This window comes from Trachemys scripta, chromosome 3 (assembly GCF_013100865.1).
Source record: "Trachemys scripta elegans isolate TJP31775 chromosome 3, CAS_Tse_1.0, whole genome shotgun sequence".
Lineage (NCBI taxonomy): Eukaryota > Metazoa > Chordata > Testudines > Emydidae > Trachemys > Trachemys scripta.
Window position 1 is genome coordinate 148473437 of NC_048300.1, and position 27551 is coordinate 148500987.

Genomic DNA, 27551 nt, shown 5'->3' on the forward strand with positions numbered 1-27551 from the left:
ATATTTGAGGTAAAAAAATAGAATTGCTGTCAGCTCCAAGGAGCATTTATTAATTGGATCAATGTTTAAAAGCATGTAAGAATAGGTCTGCTATGATAATTTGGATCTGGATGGCCTATTCCAGTTGTGAGCTCTGTTGGTAGAAAGTGGGTGAAGTTCATAAAACATTACAATAACCTGTAACGATTAATGCTGATAGAAACAGGTACAAAAGGGAGACTGAGAGACTGGATTAGTTCAAACAAAAAGGGCTACAAATGTAACAAGGACTGTGATAAGGCTGTGATGAACAGAGAAGTAAAGAATGAAACTGGAAATTAGTGGACCAAAAGTGGTATGTCAGAAATTAGATCTAACTGGTGGACACAATAACGAAGGGATGGCCTACTCCCTCTATCATTCCCTTTTTGGGGCCCCTAAAAAGAGACACTGGGGACCAAAAGGGCAGAACAGACCCCTGGGGAAAGGTTGACAGGCCTCTGCCTTGCTCCAAAGACTATCATTCTTTGGTAAGCCTTGATCATCAGGACATTTAGACCAGTGAACTGATGAGGATACCTGACCATCAGCACTGGACCAACAATGAACTGGATACACACAAAACGCCACTCTGTCGTTCCCACTATCTTCCTCCTGTCTTATCACTTTTTCTCTCAATCTTGAGACCAACAATACAGCATGATACCAGCAAAATGACATGAGACTACCCACTAACCATCCCGATCTGCCCAATCTGACAAAAATCAGTGAAGAAGAGGGACCTGACCAGATGAGTGAGACAACATCCTGGACTAGGAAAGCAAGCCAATATCCAGAGCAACAGCTATTATGGCTGGTGAACTGCCAACCCAGAGCATCCATCTGTGACTGACCACCTTGTATCGTAAGAACTTAAACAAGAAGCCTGTATACCTCCACCTGTACTCTCCTATCTCTTCTCCTTTCTCTTTTATGTCTGTTCATTTTGTCAAAAGCAGGAAAAGTAATCACCATCCATAGAAGTCAACTCATACTTAAACAACAGAACTAACTGTTTTTCCCCATTAAGAAGAATTACTTGATGAAATAAGAGACTCTAACCAATATCCTCCCTTTGAAAAAGGGATGCTGCTAAGTTTTGATTAAGTTTGTTTTGCATAACCACTGAATTTCAATTTCAAAATGCTTTGTTTTCAATTCTTTTTCATTTGTGTATCCTCATCAATACATTTCCAAACACTGGCATAAATTTTCTAGTGTATTTGCCATGGGACTAAGGAGGTCAACATCTCTGTATTCAAAATCCCAAACCCCGCTTAACTGTTTAATGTTATACAGTGAGCAACAATATCATATTAACAACTTTTACTTTCTGGGCCCTTTTATTCCATCAAAATTAACAAATATATGGTATCCCTGTGTGGGCTTCACATATCCCCTTTTCCCTTCCCCCCCATCACAAACTGTGGACTTGTCAACTGCCCCTCCAAACCAAAAATTGTAGGAACACATTTTTCCTGGTCTACACTGTGTAATTGGCATCAAAAGGATTAATACTATCAAAATCTGGATACTTCTATTGTATGCTGCTGCTATTATCTACGTAATACAAAATTTATTTTAAAATCCTTGAATATGTTAAGCTTGCAAAACAAAGATAGCTTTCTTGTTTTAAAAAAAGGGAAACTTTAATCATTCTATTTTAAACTTATTAGTTTGTTTAACCTTTCAACAAATACAGTGTTCTGATTTTGCTTTTTGTTTACTTAGTGGTTTGTCGTTTCTGTGATTAGTAATAACTGATTGTTTAATGTAAAGGCTTTTTAAAAAAAGCAAAATCAAAAATGAAGTGTTTTGAACCGTTCAAGGTTAAGTTCCTAAACAGACTAAAACATTATGGTTTACCACCTTGTTAACAAAATGCCAGTTTAAAGGCTGCTTCTGCCTGAACTGTGAATTGAGTGTCAAACCACCTGAACTAAGGGCTGTTGCAGCACCCATATTTTTAAATTGTTTTATTTTTGGTGATGTGTTGTTTGCATTTTTTGTGTTGATTATTTTGTGTTTTTGTTTTGGGAGAGAGCACAGTACTAGCGTTGCAGGTTAGATTCCCGTCAAGAGCTAAATTGCCACCATGGCCATATTGTTTTCACAAAAGGTGGTGAAACAGGTGGGCAAGATTTGCAATGAACAATTCCTGTGAAATGTTACCATCTTTGTATGTTACAATGTTACAAATGGCTCATAAAAGAAAAAGTGGTTCCAGAAACACTAGCTTCCTGCTTCTTTTTATCAAAAAGTAATAAACTTGGCTAAAAATTCTATAAATTCTAAAAAAAGTAAGTAAGGATAAATACTTGTGCATAGAATTGTCATAGTTGGTATAAATGTGCAACTTAAAATGTGTAAGCAGGAAAAAAAAGTGTTCTCCCCCCCCACACACACACCTTTACTCATTCTGGGCTTACAGCTAAAAAAGTGATAAGAGCTGGTTTCTAAACATCTTAGGAACATAATAATAACTGCAGTTTGGCATTTGGTTTATCTATAAATGAAGTGATTTGTAAGGTCTTAGCTTTGTTAACATCTGGAAGGACTAACTGTAATCTTTGCGACACCTAACTAAATAAGATATGTGAATCATAATCTGGGACAGAGAATTTGCAAACCTTAAAATAATAGCTCAGTGCATCTTTTTTGTTCTATATGCTTAAACTTAAATAAGGGTTTTGTTTTCTAAATGTCATTTATGAACCAACCCGATACTAAGTGCATTTGGCCCTTAGGAGAGGGGCGTTGTGCAGAGGCCTAAACTCTAAGTTGTCCAAGAGAACAGAAAGTCCAACTCGGCCAATTACACAAATGTTGCTTATGAAAGTCAGCAAAGTTGAAGATAATAAACTGCTACAAACTGAATGGTTTAGGTTAAAAACTATGATGAGGGGTCTTCAAGGCTCCTGGTAAAGTCAAGGGTTTAATATGACAATGAGCTAAAAGATTCTAGAAATGGGGGGAAATGTTTATAGTTGAAATCACCAAAATGTGTTTTGATCAGTTAATGTTGATAGGCTGAGGCTTTGACCCTTTCTTGGACATTGTTTATCTGAGGGTCACTGAATGGGAGCAGGGGGGCACAGGGACTGGAAGGAACAAGTTTACTAGCATGGCTGCCACCCTCACCCACCCCTCGCCATCTCGCCTGGGATCCACTTTGACACCCTTTGACTTTTGTTGTCTTGATCCTGAGAGAGATCCTGAAAAGACTGAGCCAGAGTGGGGGCTCAGATGATATCACCACCTCTAACACATTTAGTTAATCCTGAACGACACCTGGGATGTGAGACTTGGGTTTCTGCCATTCATCCCCTTCCTCATGTGTCATGTTCCTTCCCCACCCTATTTCTTTTCTTTCTTAACTCTCTCCTGTTGCCTTTTCTCTAATAAGAGTCAGACTTAACGGGCCAAGACAACTCCATCTTTTGTAATACTGCTGAGACCCTGTGACAAGAGTGACAGTTAAAAGCAATGCATTGAACAACCCAATACTGGTACAAGTTTGCCAGGTCTCAGAGTGCCTGATAATATCATGTGCTAGATCCATGTTTTTCCAGCAATGAGATTGCAAGTGAGAGTCAGCACCAAACACCGAAGCTAACATTTCTCTTTGCTATTCATTTTCTTTCCTCTTTTGTGTGTGTGTTTGGTTTTGTCTTAAATGAAACTGGATAGGACTTCAACAAGAGCTCCAGACTGTCTCAACTAATCCTTTTTCTGTTTCCCAAAAAGGACAGTTTTTACCATCTCTAATAACAACACAAAAACTGTCAAACAAGGGGTTTCCTAATAAAATTTTTCTGCAGTTAAAGGGTAAGGATATAAGAGATATTTTTAAAATGAAAGCTTTACTTAATATTTTAGATTTAAAATGCTCAAATCCTTCCTTTTTTGTATCTTTAATAAAGAGTTTAAAAGATTTTAAATGATCCTTGTTACAGTAGGAATAAGACTGTAGGAATTAACTGTTAATGCTGTAACAGTAAACAAGGTTTTCATTAACATCTTGTTCTTTGTTATGTCTGATACATTCTTTTTCAGCACAACAAACCTATAAACTTTGTAACACGGTTTCCTACTACTCTATTATAGTGCAATTCCCCATAGTTATATCCACATTGGAATAAGACTTTTTTATCTGAGCATATCATTTAGTGTAGATACAGAGTACATTGTCTAGCTATAACTATAATTCAAATGTAATTGTTGATTATTAAATGAACAGGTGTTGACTGTCTATCCCAAAAGATACACATACATAGATTCATAGATTCTAGGACTGGAAGGGACCTCGAGAGGTCATCGAGTCCAGTCCCCTGCCCGCATGGCAGGACCAAATACTGTCTAGACCATCCCTGATAGACATTTATCTAACCTACTCTTAAATATCTCCAGAGATGGAGATTCCACAACCTCCCTAGGCAATTTATTCCAGTGTTTAACCACCCTGACAGTTAAGAACTTTTTCCTAATGTCCAACCTAGACCTCCCTTGCTGCAGTGTGAGCCCATTGCTTCTTGTTCTATCCTTAGAGGCTAAGGTGAACAAGTTTTCTCCCTCCTCCTTATGACACCCTTTTAGATACCTGAAAACTGCTATCATGTCCCCTCTCAGTCTTCTCTTTTCCAAACTAAACAAACCCAATTCTTTCAGCCTTCCTTCATAGGTCATGTTCTCAAGACCTTTAATCATTCTTGTTGCTCTTCTGGACCCTCTCCAATTTCTTCACATCTTTCTTCTCCACATCTACCCTAGGAGAAGAGCAGCAAACATGCGCAGTCCAATCACTTAGAAAAGTCACAAAAAGGGCTCAAAAGGATTGTGGTTCTGGGGCTAAGAAGTGTGACATAGTATTGAACAGGAAATAGTCAGAGGTAGAGTGACCTGCTGTTACAATTATATAGGGCTACCATATGTCTGGATTTCCCCGGACATGTCCGGCTTTTCGATCTATAAATAGCCATCCGGGGGGCATTTCTAAAAATCTAAAAATGTCCGGCATTTCCTCCAGTTGGCTATTTATAGATCGAAAAGTGGCGGCCATGCTCCGCTCGGCAGCCAAAGCCCCTTCCTGGCTCCCCCCATCCCCTGCAGCCTTAGCACGCCATCCGGCCCGGCAGCTGTTTTCCCCCTCCTCTCCTCCCCTGAACGCTCCGCCCCCCTACTCCTCCCCCTCCCCTGCTTCCCGCGAATCAGATGTTCGCGGGAAGCCTGAAAAGAAGCAGGGGCAGGAGGGCAGCAGCAGGTAAGCTAGGGTAAGGGGAGTGGGACGCGAGGAGGAGGGCTCCGGGGAGGCGCGGTGCAGCTCCCTCTGGCCCCGGCTGGCCCCAGCGGCTCTGGCCTGGCTCGGCTCGGGCCCCGGGGCACTGGGCGAGCGCGCTGGCCCGGCCCCAGGCGAGCGGCGCCAGACGAGCATCCCCGGCCCAGCCCCAGCAGCTCTGGCCCCGACCCCAGCGGCTCCGGCCCTGGCTCAGGCCCCAGGGCGGCGGCCCCAGTTCCGGCCGAGCACATCGGCCCCGGCCCCAGTGGCTCCGGCCCGGCCCCAAGCCCCGCGACCCCGGCTGGAGCGCAGCCCGATTCCTGGGCATTTGTTAAAGCCAACCCTGGTCAGGGGACAGGGAGGGGGGGTTGGATGGGTTGGGAGTTCTGGGGGTCCTGTCAGGGGGCGGGGAGCAATTGGATAGGGCATGGGAGTCCCAGGGGTCTGTCTGGGGGCAGAGATGTGAATATGGGGTGGGGGTCGGGGCAGTCAGGGGACAGGTAGGGCTCTAGGGGGGCAGTTAGGGTGGGGGGTTCTCAGGAGGGGGCAGTCAGGAGACAAGAAGCAGGGAGGCTTAGATAGGGGGTGAGGTTCTAGGGGGCAGTTAGTGGCAGGGGTCCCAGAAGGGGGCAGTCAGGGGACAAGGAGCGGGGGGGGTTGGGGGTTCTGAGAGGGGGAGTCAGGGGGTGGGAAGTGGGAGGGAGTGGATGGAGGTGGGGCAGGGCAGGGGCGGGGCCAGAGTGCGGCTCCTCCCCCCCGGTCCTCTTTTTTGATTGTGGAAATATGGTAACCCTACAATTATATTAGCTATGCTTTGGATTCTCAGATTTTCTATTTCTTCAGTGAAACCAGCCATTTTAGCTCAAAGCGCTCAAAACTATAGCATGAAGCATTAAAAGTAGCCAGGTCTTTAGCTGTCTACTGCTCTGTGACCTTCACTGAGAAGATAAAATATAATACACTTGTAGAGTATGTTAGATCGGGTCTAGCATTTCAGAGATAATAGGTAAAATCAGAGCCGCCAAATAGCATCAAATAGCTATTTTAATGGGAATAGTTTTTAATACATGTATTTGTATAACATAATGCATAAAGGGATGATATAATAATACCTACATCTAGAGAAGGAGCTGTAGCCATCAGAGTTGGCATGGCAGAACTGACAGGGCCCCCTGACCTATGCAGTGGCAGATTAGCCACCGTGCCAACAAGGCCCATGCCCAGGGTCCCTGGCCAATTGGGGGCCCCTGCACCCTGACACGGTCTTCCCACCCAGCACCCTTGCCAGGGAGCGGGGTCGAGGCGCGGGGGGCTTGCCCTGCTCTGCCCAGCACTCCTGCCGGGAAGCAGTGCAAGCCCCTGCACCCCAACCCCACTCCCCAGCAGGCGCGCCGGGCGGGGGGGGACTGCAGGTGGAAGGAGAGGGAGGGGCCCCAGTTGCTGTGGCTCTGGACCCCACAAACCCCTAATCTGCACCTGGACCTATGGCAGCCCATCCTAGTAAAAGTGTTTGCTATCATTTAATTTCAGTGCTTTTGACAAGCAGTGGCACAGTTCAGTGGGGCTCAGCTTATAAATGTCATCAGGTTACTTTTAAATCTCAGACAAGATAACTCCTACTATTCATTAGTTGTAGCCATTTAGTCAAAGATTCCAAAGTCTGTGTTTGTCTCCATCCATAGGCTCTCTGCTATTCGTAAGATATGATGATGTGGTATTACATACAGATTTTAGCAACATACATTTGGGACTGTCATTATTTACTTCCTGTGAAACTATGGGTGGATCATGTCAGACATTCCAATTGTGTGCCCATAAAACATTTCAACCACAATACACCACCTTGCATTCTGTACATACCATATTTCACCACAAAATTATTTCAGAAATTTAGTTTTTAAAAACTAAATTGATATTATTCTTTCTATCCCTCAGCTTACCCAGTATCACAAGTCCAGTCATCCAGATGTTCCAAGGGAGAGGAAAATAACAAACATTACTCTGGCAGAATTTATTTTGTTTATTTGTTTGTTTGGCAGCTGTTTGAAGCTACTCAGTTTTGGAATGTCAAAAGTAGCTCCAGTGGAAACAGGGTACAGGGTAAAAGTGTAGGGGATAGAATCAAAGGTGCATGACCAATACAATTTATCCCATGAATCTGCAATTTTTCACATAGAGAGCACAATTGCATGTGTGTCACACAGTGTGTGATACATAAGCAAACTGCAAGAATTCTTTTATAAGTTCTGTCTCTTGAAAACTGCTGTAAGTACTTCTACAAAGTCTAGAAGACCAACAACAATCAGTATATTCCAGCATTTCAGTGTAATGCTCCTGGGAAATAAGACATTTTAGAAGGGTATTGAAAACATTGAAAGGGGAAAACATAATCAACGGGCAAACATGTGACTATTGTAACCGTGCAATTAATGTAATAACCTTACTTCTGGCCAGAAAAAGAGATGTCTCAGGAGTGAGCAAAATAGAAAGGGAACATATAGTACTTTGTTACTGTATTAATGCCTCTCAGCTGAGAGAGGATTGATTTCAGTGCCATGAAGCAGATTGTTGTTCATTGTTGGGGAGAATTTGATGTTACAAGGTAAGGTAGGATGTTTTCTGTCTGTTTATACTTCATACAAGTTCTTATCAGTGAATGCTTATGAGTGCTCATACTTTTAAACAAAGGTAGACCCAGCTATATGCAGGCAACTTCCAGAATCCCCATCTAGGTCACCCTGAGGTAGGGTTGCCAAAATCATATTTAAAAAATACAGGACAGACCTCAACTATCTTCAATCTTGAATTGAAGCTGTGAGGGCAAGTCCCTTTTTCCCTCCCCCATGCTTCCTAGGGTTTCTCTTTCTTCAGCTCTAGATGCTGCAGAGAACCCAGGGCCAGCAGCCACTGCAATTCCTGTTCAGGTTCTGCATGGGAGCCTGGAGCCAAGTTGGAGGTTGCAGTTGCTGGGCTTTGCCTGCTGCAGTGCTGTGTGCCCTGTTGGGGACGTTGGAAGAGACTTTGTGAGTGGGGAGGCTACACCCCAAGAGTACAGTCACAGCCTGTGCAGGGAAACCAAATGGGGCCACGCTCAAGGGCTGGATTCAGTAAGGGGCCCTGTGCAACAGGGGGCCAGCACTCATGGGTACATCTTTCCACCCCACTCCTGACCCTGGCCTTGAGTGTGGCCCCGTCTGCTTTCTCTGCGCAGCACTGAAGGGCCAGGGTCGGGAGGGGAGTGGAAAGATGCATCCCTGATTACTGGCCCCCTGCTACTGAAATACAGGATAAAAGGCATCCTGTACTGATTTAGTACGGGACAGACCATCTTCTATTTAAATACGGGATGTTCCTTGTAATACAGGACTGTTAGCAGTTTAGCAACCCTCCCCCGAGCAGCCACCAGGGAAAGGTGCTTCCATTGCAATCCTTGCAGGTTTCCAACCAGGCATCCCACTGCCATAGAACAAAGACTTCCCCCACTGGTTGCCCTATCACCTTCTAGTCAGCTTCCAAAAGAGCAGCAGCAGATTGATCACACGGCTCTCAGCTGACCTGTTTCTGTTCAGCAGATTCATGACAGTATACATATACCCAAAGAATATCATCACCATTAAATTACTAAGTAAAATACTATAAGTTGTTTATGGGTGGCCTTATTCTCACATGCAAATAAACTGTAATTACTTCTAATTACATTTGTTTATCTTACATGTGTAAGCAACCTATTTTTAATATTGTCTTGTTATTTAAATTATTACAAGGTAACTTCTGATGATTGATAAGACTATGAAAGACATAGCAAGTCTGAGCACATCAGACAGAATCCCTAGTCTTTTTCCTTTGTAAATACTTCATCAGTGACTGATTTACTAATTATAAAAAATACAGTTCTGAGTCAGGTCAGTCTTTGGTATAACAACTTCGAAAGGGTCCTTTTAATTACGAAATGGCTTTAAGACCCTTTGTGGACACAAAGCGAACCTTTACAATCATCAGTCTGATTTTGCAAACATGGTATGTATTCCTAGTAAGTTAAAGGTGCAACTGTCTTACTATTTTTTTAAACTTCACTTGCATAGAGTTCACTGCATAGTCCAGATAGTGCTTTTCTTAGTGAATTTTTGCACTTTCCTGGTCAAAAAACATAGTTGACCATTGATCTTGAATGCGTAAAGCAAATGAGGGACAGATATAATCTCCCAGAAATACATTATTGTGTAACACTGCTTAACTAGCAGTTCAGATGCTATGGATGTGTAAAAACAAATTAGGAAGTACTACCTCTCTCTCGGGGGTTCACTTCTAGACCTTGATGAAGCTTGCTTTTGTTCCAGGCCCATAGCTTGCTGTGATAATTCTGCTCCTTTCCTCCTGTCAGACTGCACACTGGAAGAAGAGATTTCCTGTGATGAGGCAGCTGCTGTACTTAAGGGAGTTTGAGATCTGGAACGCTCCTGAAGCCTTGCTTTCTTTTCTCTAGGTGCAACAGAGCTTCCACCAGTAGCTGTATCACTCAGTGCTCCATCCTGACTGCTTGGCGGCTGTGGACCACTTCCAAAAAACCATGCTCCAGACTTTGTTAAGATTTCTTGTTGCTTTCGACATAAATTGCATACCCACATAACCTAGTTGAAGATAAAAAGATCTGTGTAAGCATCCTCTAAACTCTAATATATTTCCTTGTTTTATATGTGTTCAAACATAGTATTTTTTTAATTGGATGAAGTTTGTGCTCATGACAGTGCTCATAGTATGCTCACAAAAGTGAGAATCACTCTACTACTAGGGCCAAGCATACTGCAGGCAGGTGCTTCCACAATGTTCTGTCAATATATCTCAATCTTAATCTGTGATCTCAGTTCCAGGGCTCTCTTGAGTAAAGACTGACAAAATGGTGTGGAGGGTTATGCAGGTTGTTGATGTTTAGTAGATTTTTTTAGTGCGGACAAACATTAGAATGGGATTATCAAACTAATGTTCACTGGTGAGGTGACCTGAAATGAACTTGAACTCGGGAGTGTAAAACTCAAGCCAGTTAACTTCTCCCTTCCAATCACTACTATGAACTATTAAAGAAATAGGTACTGTTACAGAATTTCTCCTTAATATTTTCTTCCCACATAACAATGTCAAATCTCAGGCAGTTTTTCAAAATGAATTAATTACGTACTGTGAATACTTTCAACTACACCAAACACAACTACTTACCAATGTTGTAAACTCCAGGCCTAAAGAAATATACTGATATGTAACTAAATACAATAATGAAATGAAAAATTGTGTACAGTATTTTAAGAAACCAGAAAATCTTCCGTATTAGCTAAAGATGAAAGATCAAACATCTGCATCATTGAGAAATGACCATGTGCTAAATCTCTCAGTTACATTTTAAAAAAGGCCAAGCGTTCCAGTCCCTGGTAGTCACCATTAAACTGGGTACGTATATGGGTTACTTTTTCCTCCAGCAGCACACACAATAAGGCCCATTAAGGCATAGGTGTTTTACAGGGAATGAGGGCCAGCAGGTACTGTAAGAAAAGATGGTAAGAGAAAAATGCGAGCTGAATGGGGAAAGTAAAGTGAATGCAAATTTAAAAAAAAAAAACAATAATTAGGGAAAGAAGAGGATACTTTGAAGAAAGAAGACTGACGTGGAAAAGGGGAGAATAGGGAAGATAGACATCATCAGATGTTTCATCAGACACAGAAAGAAAAAAGGGGAAAAGAAATTATGGAACCAATTACAGAAGCAACAAAGAAAAGTTATGCAAGTTTAATAACAACTAGAATAGAAGCATAAATGAAGTTGTGAAACAAGAAAGAAAAGACAGAAAAGAAAGTGAAAAATATTTTTCAAATATTGTCTGTGTGTAAAAGTACAGATACACCACACAATATTTAACATAAAAAGGATTTGAAGAAACAATAATAATTTTTCAGGAAAAACTGGAGAATGGAACAGAGTTTTGGCTGTGACAATACCAAGAACTAAGGAAAAGTTCTTTGCATACCAGCAACAAAGGCATTTCATATAGCACAAAGAAAAAGAATCTTCAGACATTTTATACAGTAAGCATAATTCAGATTTGTTAAAAGGATTCTAAAATGGGTTATCACTTTAGATCATAAAGAATACATCAGAACTTACAAATAGTAGGTAAGTTCTACACAAGTTGACTAAACTGTCAGGAAAAAAATATCAAACTCTCTTTTTATCCATAGCCATATCTATAATGTGCCTGTATCCAACATCAGAAATAGGCTATTTTTTTCCCTTTCAAGGAAGATATTAAAATATTTTTAATTACCGTACTTCAAAAAAGAATCTAATCAAAAGTTACAATTACTGTAGCAGTGGTACAAACATATATTGTGTTAAAAATAGAAACAATATTCAACAGATGATAGGAATGGCAGCTTCTCCTTTAAAACAAATGGTAGACATTTTTAAAATCTGCCTTTGATATTATAATGTCTTATTTTCTTCACCTGGGATATTTTGATTTTGAAATAGAGTAACTGAATATGCATGTGGTCATGCAAAATAAGTTTAAAATGTAGACTAGATTAACCAGGAAGAAACATTTTAAAATGTGTATATAAACTTGAATGTGATTGCTAACTGGTCAGGCAGTAGCCACCTGGTAATAAATATATATATATGTCTTGCTCGCTCACTCTTTGGTGTATATAGTCATTAGCCAAAAGCTATTAAATCAATAGCTCACAGAAAGGTTTAAAAAGCTGTTGTCCAAAAGCTGATAAGAACTGGAGTTTTTTAAAATTCAGTATTAGTTAACATGTTGCCTTATATCTTCAGACAATAACTGGCAAATTTCAAAATAAAATGCAATATTTTTGCAAAATTCTTCCAAGTTCTGAATGTTGTTTTGTTAAGGATATGAGTTCTTTTAATCAAAATTCAAAACAAGTTATTTTGTAGATAACTAGAATAAGCTTGAAATTGTAATCAAATTCTCAAACATACACATATTAACATTTTAAAATGTGAAGCTGGTAACTGTGTCAACAATATCATTCACAATTTCTTATATATACAACCTAAGTGTACCTATAAGATCAAAAAATATGCAATAAACTTTTTCCTGTGAATTTACTAACAAACTTACCCAATCGCCTTTTATTTTATTATTGCAAATATTTGTTATGGACAAAATTATTCAACCTAAACAACTGGGAGTAGTTAAGGCAGAAGCAGACACAGAAATAAATACAGGATACAAAAGGGAGAAGTACTAGATGTGAAATTACAATAGAACTTATCCCCACATCAGTCTTTCAACACTACAGCTTGAACATAACATACACATCAAGCACCACAGATTATATATGTAGGAAATCTGCATTATACTCACAAAGAAGCTACACTACATCTCTGTTTAGGATTCTCTTCAGGACTTAGCTATTAAATGCTATGTTTGCCTTGAGCTATATTCAGTCCAAAGGGAAAAATGACAAAAGCTTTTCTTTAAGAAGGAAATAAAAAAATTGAGGTGATATAACAGTTTCAGTAAGAAAGCTGTTTATTGAAAAACATTTTTAGAGAAGTATGTGGAGCAAGCAGTCTAGCGGCATGCGGGAATTATATCCTGATTGAATATTCTGGGATGTGTTCCAAACCAATCTAAACTAAAGCAGGTCTGTGTAATAACTTATCTTAACAATCCACAGATGTTAGGCAACCAAACACACACTCTGATGAAGGATTACAGTGCTCTAATGTGGCTTCTGGACCTCCATGCGATGCATCAGGAAAATGAAGTAAGGTAGATAATTTTATTCTGACCTATCATTAACAAAATATTTTCAGTTTTTTCTTCTCTGTTTAGTGAGTTCTGATGCAGCATTACAGTAGGTCATTCTAGAAACACATAGACATTTTTTTCTATATACCTGTGTAAGGCAACAGGCACATACATGTCTACACATGGAGCTATTAGAGCCAAATAGCCAGGACTATAAGGGGCACCCTTTTTCAAAAAGTTAATATTAATTATTAATATATTATAATTAATATTAATTATTTAATTGGAAAAACTGCATTTTCACAGCACAGCACAAGAGTCCTGTGCTTTACTGCTATGTCACAAAAATAATGTGCACACCGGATTCAATGGAGGTGGGTTAATGATTCCCCTGCAGATTCATGTAGAAAACTTTATGGGCTTAGTGGAAACATGCTTTTTGGGCAGTAGGACTCCATGCTTGCCCTCATGTGGAATGTGTATGAACATTCATTCACAAACATAAAGATATGCCTCACACTTACTCTTACAGGCACTGCTGAAAGTGATCCATTATGGGTAGGAACAGTATTCCTGTACTAAATAACATGAAATTTCAACGTGAACATATCTGTATTATGCAATATATGTACCACAATATACAACATAAATAAGCATTTTCACTTACAAAACTATGAATTCTGCATTATGATTACACTTTTTCATGCGATATTAGCAGAGAGAAAAAGCTTTCTTTAATTCTACTGTAATTTCCATTATTACTTCCTATCCCATGAGCAGGAGGAAGTAAAAATTATGTTAGAAGGAAATTTAACTTCTACCCCAACTTTAGAGCCAGATGTTGGAAGCCTCAATCAGGCAAAACGCCCACTGAAGTCAATGCAAGTTTTGTCTAGATCAGATGTGCAAGTGTCTAGCATCACTTTGATGCAGAAGAAAAGTCCTTAAAACTTTGTTAGAAAACTTAGAGTATCTACACTGGTAGGTCATGAGTTATTAATGATAGTGCTCCATTCTCTGGACTGTGATTTTCTTCCATCTATTTTGTTTTGGAGGATTGATCCTAATAAACAGAGGCACCTCTATTTAAGTCTGTCTCAACATAACTGCACAATAACGTTGACACTCTTTTGAGCCACTTCTTCCATCCACTTCAAGAAGACAGTTGTCCAGGCCCTAGTCCTGCAAGCAGATGCATGAAGCCCCACTGACTTCAATGTATCTCAGCAACCAACACAAGAGTCCACCCACATGGATCTGATTGCAGGACTGGGGCCAGTTTTTTGCTTTATGAAACTTCATTTGCTGGAATCAAGTTAAATCAAAAATTATTTCATTTAACTGGGGTAACAACAAGTAGTGTTACAAAGTATATATATTCATTCTGTTGCTATATCAAACTGAAATATGGTAATGCAACCTTAGCTATGGTTTCCCAACTGCTCCACTATAATAAAATCTCAAAATATGCAGCTGTAACTATGCCCAGGGCTCCGTGTACTCTCCAAATCCACAGCCATGGAACAACCCAAAGAATCCAACCTCTCTTGCGGGTATGTGTTCTAGAACTCAAGCCTTCAAAACATAGAGGCTGTGGGCCAGATCCCATCCTTTGCTACGGCCCCTTTCCACTGCTCCAGAGGTGCAAATGGGCCATGAAGCTGGCCTAACTGGGCAGCTAAGGATTCGAGTGCTGTGACTCTGAGACTGGCCTCTTGCAGCTCAATTTGGAGGGCATGGCTGGAGGAGTGAGCTGCTGTGCTCAGGCTGATTCCTAGCTGACATAACAGGCTGAACCAGTTTTATGCCAGCCCCAGAGCTGTGACAGATCTGATAGACATCAAGCCATATTATTGCTCTTCCTTCCCTTGAGTCCTGCGCTGAACTCATTTTCACCAGACCCGAGGACTTGGGTCTAATTTTCCACTGCTTTGTGTCATCATTTATATTTATATAAAGTGGGTGTAAAATGCTACCAAATCAAAATTCTCCACCACACATCAGCAAAGCATTTTATACCCACCTACTATTCACTTTAGGAAAAAAGGAAAAAAATCAGACACTGTGGATATGTCCACACAGCAATTAAATGTCTGCAGCTGGCCTGTGTCAGCTGATTTGGGCTTGTGGGGCTCTGACTGCAGGGCTGTAAAACTGCAGTGTAGATGTTCGGGCTTGGGCTGGGGATGTTCTGCCTCTGGGAACCTAACCCTTTTCAGGGATTCAGAACCCAGGCACTAACTGACGCTCAGTCCTGAAGCCCAAGTCAGCTGACATGGGCCAGCCCTAGATGTTTAATCACTGTGTAAACATGCCCTGGGTTTCTAGCCCTTATGGCTGCAAACAGTACTTTTAAAAGGTGAAGAGCCTATAGTCAATACAGGGATGTGAACAGTGTGAAACAATAGTTCATTCATCACAGGGTGTTAATTTTGAAAGCTGATAATGCTAATTTTACTGTCAACTCTGTTAACTATTTAATAGCTGATCATTCAACATCCAACTAATACTCATCTCAGAAACCCAAATTGCCTCCGCAGTGCCTTCCTTGGTACCAGAGGCCCCAACTGTCCCATACTCAGCTGCCAAAAAACCTCCTTCCTCCTGATAACTTCTATAAAGATTATACATTTTCAATACAAAATTCTGCAGCAAACTGAATATTAGAAATGATATGTCAGAAAAAAAATAAATTTAATAAAAAAATTAATGGGTAGTGATTACACTTATTAACATGTAGTGATTCTACTTACTTTCAGATTTCATTAAATAAAAAAATATTTTTAACGTATCTGTAAATGCTGCAGAATCTCCAGTCTGCTGGCCTGGATTGCTGCAAAAGGCAGGGATCTTGCCTCAGAATTTAGGTAATGCTAGTCCTAGAATACAGTGGACCTTCTGCATAGACATGAGGAATATTCTGACTCCATTAATTATGCAGTTATACCATTTAAGGTTATAAAATTAAGCACAAAAATCGATTTTACTTAGCTTTGTTAGAATTGCTGTTATGTGAATTCTGACTAGAGCTGGGCCTGGGTTGCAAAATCAGATCTAAACTTCCCAAACGTTTTGAAAGATTCAGATCCTGGGTTTGGTTCTATTGGTTTCAAGACTATTTTTAGTTCAAATTGACATACTTTGTGCAAACTATAAAACATACTGATAATATAGCTGTGATGAGCCCATCACATTGCCTACTGTGGATTGTCTTTTTTTCTCCCTTTTTAATCTATCCCTCTTATCCAGAACAAACACTAGCAGCATAAGCCTCATAAGTTCCCAGAAGGCAACATGTGCCCTGTAGTGTATGACCAAGGCCAGATTCTTCAAGGCCCTTACACAGGAGCATAGTGAGGAGGAATTAAGGAGCCTCCCCACTTTGCAAAGGCTGTGTAAGGACCAGGCAGAAATGCAGCCCCTGTGCCTCACCATGTCTATTTTGAAAATATAAACTGTTTTTTAAACTGATCAAAGCTTATGAGTCAGTTTTCTTTTTATAATGCTTTTGTAAAAAATACCAGATAGAATATTACTTACAGCGACTGACATACCTTGTGTCCCTGGTGGTGTACTATATTGTAGGTTGTTACTGCTCATTTCAGTCATCTAAGTCACTGTTCACAGTTTTAAAATATTGATAAGAGCCAAAAAGTTAGGTTAAGTTGATTTCATGTAAAATTGCAAGGGATGGAAGGTTTTCACTCTGTTTTTTTGCCTATAACTCACAAGCCAATAATATACATCTGAATTTATATAACAGAGAGCAAGCGCATTATGTAGAACAGAGGTTGCCTTGCTGTGGTACATGAGCTTGTTGGAAGTGGTTCACTGTAGCAGGGTGGTCTGTCTCATTTAAGGGGTACTGGAACCTGAGGCCAGCCAACCCTTATTCCATGACATGGCACTTTTAAGGAAACCACTATAAAAGGGAGCAGCAGCCTAGCTGGGGAATGGGGTCATATGTTAATCCGGTAGTTACCATCTTAACATGATAAAATCTAGCTGGTGACTCTCAGGAGGAGAGAGGGCAGACAGCTTGGAGAGGAGAATTATAGGGGATCATCAATTCAGGAGAGAGTCTGCTCCCAGGGATGGGCACTAGACCAGAACAGAGAGTGGTGGCTGGGGAAACCTGTCTGAATGGGACAGCCCCATGAAGGAGAGTTGTGGCATCCTTTAATCAAGAGGAAGGAGTTGTAAATCCAGAGACCAGGGCAGGAAGAGGTCAATGGAACAGGCTTTCCAGAGAAGCTATGGGCTTTAATGGGATTAGCAGAGTTCCCTGGCTCAGAGGAATTGCAGGGGAACTTGAAGCGTTGGAAGAAGGATAAACTGGAGATGAAGCTGTCAGGTGCGTAGGTAAAGCCCCCACCTAACCCTCGACCCCTCTCCTCTTAGACCTCCCTGCCCATTTAAGCACAAATATATGAACCACCAGAACACCTCCGCACTTCAGTCGGACCTACAACCCTTGGTCTAACCCATTAGAACTGGTCAGGAAATGGTTTTCCAATCTCATCAAACTTTTTTTGACTTCAAAATTTTTCCCAGTCTGCATCAGAACCAAACTGAGACTTATCAAAGATTTTTGCAGAAAAACACAAAAGAGAGACACACACAGGCCAAAATAACCAATAGCCTAGTGGTCAGGAATGTGGGAGACCCACGTTCAAGTCACTGGTATGAACCTAGCCTGGATCTCTCATAGCCTAAGTGAGTGTCCTGGGATAGATCTTACTCTCTTTTTCTGATTTTGACCAAAAATTACTTCCTGGACCTGAGCAATCCTAATGAAAGTTTAGCTGAAACTGGTAAGTTCTCACAAAAAGTTTTGGTTTTGACAAATCAGCATTTTCTGACAAAAAAGTTTAATCAAAGAATTTACAAACAGTTCTAAACCTCATGTATTTTAATCCCTGCCCCATCTCCCCCAAACTCCTTTCTCTTCTGATTTCCCCCAGGCAGATCTCTGCCAGCCAAATTCAAAATTTATTTTACTGTGAGCCCATAAATACTTAGGTTAAATCTGTTAAGGCCTAAAATAAATGTGCACAAAAATTGCAGAAATTTGCATGTGGTATTTCCAACATCAGTTGTTCAAGAAGGTGAACCAATACAGTTTGGTAGAAAGTGCTTTCTCGGCTGTATTCTATTGAGGCTCTTATACCATCTTCATCACAGGTAGCTGAGTCCCTTCCAGAAGGGCAGTATGTGGTGCAATCAGCATCTGTCAGTTGTGCTTCATTCTCTCTCTCTCTGCCCCTTCCCAAGGATAAATTGTCTGAGCAGTTTTTTATTTTTTAATTATATGTATATGCTGCTGTGTATTTGTACTGGTGAAGGCAAGTTAGAAGATGTGACCCTTGCACTTGGAACAGAATGTGACAAGGTTTGTGGTGGTTCTTAGTTCATGCCACAAGTCTTTGACCAGTCTTTGAGAAAGCGCTCTCTCCTGCAGAGACAAGCTTCTGATGAAGAAATTATTTCCATAAATGTTTATATGTACAGTTCCAGAGTCTTACATTCCACCAACAGTACCGGGAGAGCTCTATTTAATAAAACGGAGTTCCTGTAAGGAAAAAATGCTTATTGTTTTAGAAGAAGTGGAATTTTAAGGCTCCAGGATTGTACATGTCCTTTCTACATCAACCATTTCTAGAAAGCTGTCAAATAATAATAGAATATGCCCTGTCAGCAAGAAGCAATGTGACCTAATGGCCTAGGACTCTGAAGACCTGGGTTCAGTTCCTGGCTCTGCCACTGGTTTTCGGTGACAGCTTGGGCAAATCACTTCCCCTCAGTTTTCCCATCTGTAAAACACACTTTGTAAAGTGCTTTGAGAACTATGGATGAAAAGCATGATATAAAAGCTTATTATACAAATTAGAATACACTCATGAGGCCAAATCTGCCCACAGCTATATCAGTATAAAGCTGATATAATGCCATTAACTTCATTGGAGTTATTTCAGCTTTACACTCATATACATGATGGCAGAGTTTGACTCTCAGCATATAAAGGCATTACATAAAGTAATAGCTCTTCTTAGCCAAGAGTAGGTGAAAATCATGTGCAGACCTCCAAAAGTACCTCAGCTTCCTAAATCACAGCCAGTAGCATACAACAATTATGCATGACTAAATAACAACACTTTTTAAAAAGGGATTAAAATATATTTTTCTTTAAAATATGCCTATCATGTTTGCCTCATTGCACTTACAAAATGATGTTAAAAATACAAAATTAGCTGACTATATCAACTAGATATAAAGACACTCACCACAAAATCAAACTGCAAAACTGTCCCACCATTCCCAGAGGCAAAACCCTGAGAGAACAGAGGAGCTTTGTAATATGTCCTGAAAGTCAAACTAGTTTTGTCAGATAAGTTAGAGAAGCAAATTCTAAAGTCAGGGTTTCTGGATGAAAATGTGGTGATAGCCACATCTAAGGACTTTTAGTGAGAGTCAGTAAGCTGATCTGAACTGGTGAAGCAGTGCACACGGAGACAAGCAGCTCCTTATGTAGCTAGGACCAAAACCATATGTTTTAGATTTGTAAACACCACGAATCACATCTGAAAGTGAATAGGGAATGCAAATCATGCAGCTACTTGGGCATAAGCTGTAACTTCTAACTGCTCTTCAAAGGAAGCTTTATGTAGAAAGCACATTGGTTTATTGTGATCAGAAGATGTCAAAAATACAGGTAATTGTAAAGAACCTATCCAAAAGAAACAGTCACAATCATTCAATTAATAGATGAAAAAGGCACTTTAGTCTACTAGAGGTTATCCAGGCCATCAGGAACAAGAAGGGATCCAGAAAAAATAGTTGACAAAGTCGGGAAAAACCAATCATGTGGACAATTGCCATCCTTGCCACACGCTCTGTGTATTTCCTGAATCAACCAGCGTCATCTCAATTTATCCAGATAAAGCCACTTCCAAGCCTTTATTTCAGCCTAGCACTGGGAAAATAAAGACACCATACCATTCAATGTTGATGAAAAAGAGACATAGTAGAAAGCACACACCACATAATGATTATTTGTAGCTCACCATATCTCACTATCATCACCAGCCTCACATCTATGTTGATTAGTATATATGATAAAACAGAACCCCAATGAATTGCACATGAGCGATTCTTCAAGGTGAGTAAGCAATTACCCATCACCACTCTCTATGATCATCAACCTAACAGAATCAACACTTTGTAGGGGAACTTTATGGTTGTGTTGTGGACACTTTACACTATCTGAGCCAGCCTACAGTGGGCACAAAGTAGCTATCAGACCTGTTCCAGGAATACCACTGGTGTAGACAGACAGTCTGGAAGGTTCAGAGCTGGCTATCTCTGCACACCCCTTCACAGTAGGAGTTATGGGGGTAGACTGGGGCATTCCTATGTGTAGCTATTCTGGGTAGCACAACAGCCCACGAGGGCCACTGCAGATGAAGGACAAATGAAATCAGGGTTCTGTGATGCTCTAAAGAGTGCAAAGTCCAAACTATGAAAAGCTCAAACACATGGTCAAAACAAATCATCAGAAAGATTTTTCCATGTTGGATTATTCTAGTCGTCTCCAAAACATATTACAATGTAAGAAAAATAAAGATCACATAATTCCTGTACGAGGCTGTCATTAAGCACATGACATACTGCACAAAGGGAAATTATATTCCCACTTCCAGGATAATTTGCTTTCTGTAACTCTGCCTTCTACTCACTTGTTCTGACAGAAAAGACAACAACTAATCAACATGTAGGATTTGTCCAGTCTCTAATGTTCTCTATTTGACTTCCTTCTGATCTGAAAGCATCAGGTGACTTATATCTACCTCTCTAACCAGAAAGGCAACTCTTGTCAAAGTCTTGGTTTAGAAAGCCTGGCAAGGTCAGAGACTGCCATCTTGACTGAGCCACAGAAAGCAAATTATCTTGTAACTGAAATATAATTTGCCTTACTGTGGCTCATTTTATGACAAAAGAAATGCTGGGTTCTGCATAGCAGTATCCTAACAGAAAACATCTTAGGAATGGAGAACAAAAAAGTTGGAGTCGCATTAGAACAAGGAACACGAGGGGGAGAGAGGCAATTGGGAAATTCCAACTCTTTCCCTTCAAAGGTAGAACTTCTCATAAAAGCCCTGCTGTAAGAATTCTGAGGTGACGTGTTGCATACTGAAGACCCCTACTCGTTTTAGCTAGTAATGCCCAGTGCAGGGAATGCCAGGACGGAACACTGAAAAACCTATATAATGAGGCCTCCCTAATCCAGCCAAGATATGGCCATGGCCCTAGTAGACTGGGCTTTCTTTCCACTGCAGTTTATCTGCAGCTTTTTGAGCTTCCTGGATACTGGGTCTCAGCCACTGGACCCTGGGAAAGAATGAAACAGGAAATCTTCCTCTGAAGTTTTCTGATCTGAGTAGTCCTGAGTAGGGATAGGACATTTGGCACACTCTACAATAGATGTGAAGAAGCCCCCTTCTTTTTATGGGCTTCTTTTTGGATATACAAACAATATAAATGGTTACCCCTGTTCTGAGGAACTGAAAGTAGGCTTAAGCTTAAGGCTTAAGTAGGAACATCCTGACTGCAAAGGAATGTCTGTTTCCCAATGAAGAGGGCTTAGGCCTTTTTTGTTTTGGTAACCTGGAACACGTTATGGAAAGATAAATCTTATGCCTGACAAGTCAAATAAGACTGAATCCAGGGTTTCTGCAGAAAAAAAAATCTACTTGCACAGTGAATGGTCAAATCCACAATGTTCTATGAGCCACTAAGAAGAAGCAGCAGATGTTTGCACAAAGCCTGAGGAAGGCCTAAGCAATATAGTTAGGCCTGGAAGGATTCTATTTTTAATCAGTAAATGTCGCTAAATGTTGATTTCACCATACACACAGAAACTGACAAAAGGTCTTTCCCTCAATAATAATTGAAATTTACAGATAGGCAAAGAAGGAAAAATACTACTTGAGAACTTATTAGAGTTTGATTTGTGGGTAATTACTTTGTATATTTTGCCATACAATGTTGACAATTTGTATTTTAGCGGTTATAACGCTTTAACTTTTTGAATCTCAACATCTACTGTCATTAAATAATTATTGTGTAACCTCCCCACCATTCTCTGAGTCTTTCCATAATTTCTCTCACCTGTTAACATTCACATTGATAATAACTGGGGGAGGGATTAAAACTTATAATGTTGTGCAAATTTAAAACAATAAAAATCCTTTAAAATATCTAGATTATCCATCTAAATTATAAAAAATATAAAAAATTCTGCCAAATCTGAACATAGTTATAGCTAAAGGCTGTCAAATGGACTGTGACTAACTGTAAGGAATAACTGGGCTCCTGTCTATCACTCAAGTGTTGCCAACTTTTGGCAATTTATGGCAAGTAACACAACTCTGACCCCTGCTGAAGCCAGTCTTACCATGATGCAAGAAGCTCCACCCTTCATGCAATATTGGACAGCCCAGAGAAAAAAACCTCTTTGATTGGCTTCCTTCCCCAGTTCCCCACTGCTGCAGGAGGCAGAGAGAGCTCTTCCCTCTGCATCCCACTTCAGGGACTGACAGAAGTTTTTGAGGAGGGGATAGGGAGTAGCTGATACTATTCTCACACCAGGGAAGCAGTAACAAGGAAGCAGAAAGAGCCCAGAAGCTCAGGATGTCTCTGCTCCTTTCGGACCTGACCCCCTTGTGAAAAATGAGTCCGTTCCTCCCTCCTTTCCCCGGGAAGAGAACCCCTGGGTACAGCACTCCATCCGGGTTTGGTGTGTGTGTGTCTGTCTGTCTAGAACCTCTGGACCTGAATGGCCTTGAGAGGACAGGGCAGAGGTAAAAAACCTCCAGAGCTGTAGGAGAAGATGTGTAGCTGGTGGGCAAGGAGGCAGATGTGGTACTGGGGGACAAAAGAGGTGAAGAATTGTATGGCTGGGTGTGCAGAGTCAATGTGTTGCTGGGACACAAAATTAACTGATGTAAAGGCATGGTGGCCAAAAACATATTTTTCACTATAAACTGGCAGCATAAATTGTTGCATATCCAGTGCAGGTTGGCAATAGTGCTGAACTAAGTAGGGATATAAAAAGAAAGGGGAAACGGGGGCATAGAAGGCTACCACAGAGAAGAGTATGTCCTCTCTCCTCCCAGCTGACTAAAGCAGGAAGGACTCAAGTGGTTATTATCCAGTAATCTGAGTTAAACTGTTCTTGGTTTGAATTTGTGTTTCTGGAATTAAAGCAAAACCTGAAAATAAGGATGTGAAAAGCCCTATAGTTGGGACTTTATTTTTCCTTCTCTGGGTGGGGATTCTATACACTGACTTTGTTTTTTTATTTCCAAATAGGCCATGGAGGTTTGTGTGTGTGAGTGAGGAAGGAATCAAACTGGAAAAACATAAGAGGGATCCCTGGAAAGAGGGAAAATCCGGAAACATAATTGGCCATCCCAGAGCTTCCATCACTTTTCTGGAGCCTATATCACAGTCTCACTGAGGGGAGATTGTTCCTGATAGTCATCTTAATTTAATCTCAGCTTTTCTAGCTATATCCTCTCTCCCTCCTAGCTTTCTTGCCTTGTACCACACTAAATAATACCTTGGTATCAATCCTTGGTATTTTCAGATATTTGTTTATTTACATCCCAACTTAGGCAAGTGACGGTATAAATATTTAACTCTTTAATCTTTTCTCATAAATCAACCCCCCATCCACCAGACTCCTCATTTTTGCAGCTCTTCTCTGAACTCCTTTCAATTTGTCCATATCTTTCTCATAAGGCGATGACCAGAAAATACTAATGGCAGTTATCAGATATACTCCTAAATTTCACAAACCATTTGAACAAACTTCAAATCATTACTTGCTAGATTCCGAAATCCTTACTCAGATTTTACTCTACCCTTACTCAAAGTCAAACAATAAAGCCATACTACATGATTATTTATTATTATTATTTCTATTACTAGTGTTAAGACCGTATACATTGTGCAAAAGTACAGAATGGTCACCTCTCAAGTGAGCACAGTGGAAATTATCTATACTACTTCTATTTCCCATTCTAAATATTGGTAAATTTGGTGGTATCTCAGATATTACTATTTGGTACCCATGGAAAATATTAATTGTGTAACAGTGACCACTGTCCAATAAGAGTTCGGGCCCTGCAAGAAATGTAGGATTGAGCAGATGTAATAGGCACATTTATTATTCAAGAATGGTTATAGTCTGTACTTACCTATTTGTCAGTTTCCTTCAAGCAATTAAAGCACATAAGTAATATTTTATTATGTTTTGTGCAAATAGTTTTACACTAGTGTTCATAAGTAAGGCTATGTTTTAGTCATGGGCAATGTTCCCTCTAATTTTTCCCATGCATGTGCGGAATTAATTTTGTTACGTGCACCAATGACATTACACATCACCTCCACATTGGTGCACATAATAAAATTCATGTGGCGGGGGGTGGGGCCGAGGGATTTGGAGTGAAGGAGGGGCTCAGGGCTGGGGCAGAGGGTTGGAGTGCCGGGGGGTTAGGACTCCAGCTGAGGGTGCAGGCTCTGGAGTGGAGCCGAGGATGAGGGCCTCAGAGCTGGCGTAGAGGGTTGGAGTGTGGAGGGGATGAGGGCTCAGGCTGGGGGTTCGGGCTCTGGGGTGGGGTTGGGGATGACAGGTTTGTGGTGCAGGCTGTCACGGGGCTACGGCGGGAAGAGAGTATTCCCCGCATCTCTCTCTCCCTGCTGCAGCAGCTCCAGGGCTGGGGCCTTGGGATAGGTGCCTCTCCCCAGGCCGCAGCAGGTCCAAGCTGGGCTGGAGCCGGGGAGGGTCACCTCTTCCCTGGCCATGGCAGGTCTGTCCACAGTCTGGGCCACCGGTAACAGTCTGCAGCTTCAGGCTCCCTAGGGAAGGTCGAAGTGGCCAACTGTCCATCACCAGCGGCCCGGAGGAGCGGCAGCGGGCTCCTTTCTGCGCCCCTCCACCCCGCCCATCACTGGCAGGAAGCCAACAGCTGCTGCGTGCCAGTCACAGAGGGCAGGGGCAGAGAGAGGAGCCCTCAGCTGGCCGTCTAAGAGGAGTGTGTGACGGGTTGGGTCACAGAAACTCCCTCAAGACTAAAAAAAAGAACAGGAGAACTTGTGGCACCTTAGAGACTAACAAATTTATTAGAGCATAAGCTTTCGTGGACTACAGCCACTTCTTCGGATGCGAAAGCTTATGCTCTAATAAATTTGTTAGTCTCTAAGCTGCCACAAGTTCTCCTGTTCTTTTTACAGATACAGACTAACACGGCTCCTACTCTAAATCCCTCAAGACTGCTATCTGATGTGCTGAGACTACCCCTGAGCCCATTTTCTCTGCCAATTTGGGCCTCCAGAACCCTGCTTTCTCAAGCCAGACATACCAGTCTGCTCCAACACAGACCCCAGGTCTGAACCACGCGCCCCAAAGCTGCAGACTTAACTGAAAATACCTTAAGAAGTGCTCCTGTCTCTAGCACCCGGACACCCTACTCCCAAATGGATCCAAATCCCAAATAAATCTGCTTTACTCTGTATAAAGCTTATACAGGGTAAACTCATAAATCGTCCACCCTCTATAACATTGATTGAGAGATATGCACAGCTGTTTGCTCCCCCCAGACTTACTCTGGGGCAATTAATAAGCAAAAGTGATTTTATTAAGTATAAAAAGTAGGATTTAAGTGGTTCCAAGTAATAAAAGACAGAAAAAAGTAAGTTACCCAGCAAAATAAAACAAAACTCGCAAGTCTAAGCCTAACACATTAAGAAACTGATTACAGATAAAATCTGACCCTCAGAGATGTTCCAATAAGTTTCTTTCACAGACTAGACTCCTTCCTAGTCTGGGACCAATTCTTTCCCCTGGTACAGTTCTTGTTAGCTCCAGCTCAGATGGTAACTAGGGGATTTCTCATGACTGGAACCTCCTTTGTTCGGTCCACCCCCTTCTATAACTTTGGCACAAGGCCGGAATCTTTTGTCTCTCTGGGTCCCCACCCCTCCTTCTAAATGGAAAAGCACCAGGTTTAAGATGGATTCCAGTACCAGGTGACATGGTCACATGTCCTGTGAGACCCCGAGCCTTCATTCTTCCTGGCCTGACTCACAGGAAGGCTTGCAAGTAAACAGAGCCATTTACAACCAATTGTCCTAGTTGATGGGGGCCATCAAGATTCCAAACCACCATTAATGGCCCACAGTTCGCATAATTACAATAGGACTTCAGAGTTATATTTCATATTTCTAGTTTCAGATACAAGAATGATACATTTATACAAATAGGATGAACACACTCAGTAGATTATAAGCTTTATAATGACACCTTACAAGAGACCTTTTGCATATTCCAGTTACATTATTTTCACACTCATTAGCATATTTTCATAACATCATATGGAGTGCAATGTCACAGAGCGAGTGGGCTGGGGGGGGGCAGAGAGAAGCTCTGGGCTGGTGGAATAAAGGAGCAAGTGAAGTGGAGCACTGGGCTGGCGGGGCCCCTGCTGAACGTGGGTCTGCTGCCATTATAAACCCAGTATGGTCGGGGCCGGGGCAGGTTCAGGGCTAGGGGAGAGGCAATTCTCTATGCCGCAGTCCTGAGTGCCTGTGCAATGTGCAGCAAACAAAAATTCATGGCCCATGACTTGTCCATGACTTGTACTATATGCCCCTGACTACATTTGGGTGGGGGGGCAGCCCATGGGTGCCGCGGGTGGTTGGAAGGTCACCCTGACGGGGCACCATGGGTTGTTGGGGGCGGCCCAGGGAGCACTGCATGTGCTATAGGGGGTGAGCACCTGGCCCAGGACCCCCTCTGGTACTGGGGTGGGCGGAGCTGTCAGGCCAGGCTCCCTACCTGGCTCTGTGCCTCCCCGGAAGCAGTGACATGTCCCTTGGCTCGTAGGCACAGCCAGGGGGCTCCGCGCACTGCCTCAGCCCCAAGCACCAGCTCTGCATCTCCCATTGGCCAGGAAACACGGCCAATGGGAGCTGCAGGGGTGGTGCCTGCAGGAGGAAGCAGCACGCAGAGCCCCCTGGCCGCATCTCCACCCAGGAATGTCTCCACTTCTGGGACGCCCCCTAGAGGTAAGTGCCACCCAGAGCCCTCACTCCCTCTCGCACCCCAACCCCCAGCCCTGAGCCCCCACCTCTCCCCAAACTCCTGCTGCTACTGGGGGAGGGGGACACGGTGGCCTGAGATTGCCCCAGCAGCAGCTGGTGTAGAAGTCCTGGAGATCCCGGAAAGTCAGCCTTATTCATAGGTGCACAGATCATAGGTATGATATAGTGGTCAATTTTTTCAAACTCTGATACCCATAGTTAGGTACAGGGTGGATTTGATTTAAATCACTAGTCAGGAAGACTCCATTTAATCATGGATTTCTACATAAAAGTGCATTCTTATTGATTGTTATAACCTTAATATATATTCTTCACAACTCAGA

The 27551-nt window shown here is 41.7% G+C and overlaps 1 protein-coding gene across 1 annotated transcript in view; it reads right to left on the bottom strand.

Annotated features, from left to right (window-relative positions):
* Positions 1–27551, bottom strand: part of RIMS1 (regulating synaptic membrane exocytosis 1) — a gene marked incomplete in the record, with an annotated part of 487692 nt that overhangs the window by 265462 nt on the left and 194679 nt on the right. The window contains 1 exon segment of the mRNA XM_034766209.1: positions 9578–9921. Coding sequence (XP_034622100.1) covers positions 9578–9921 — 344 coding nt within the window.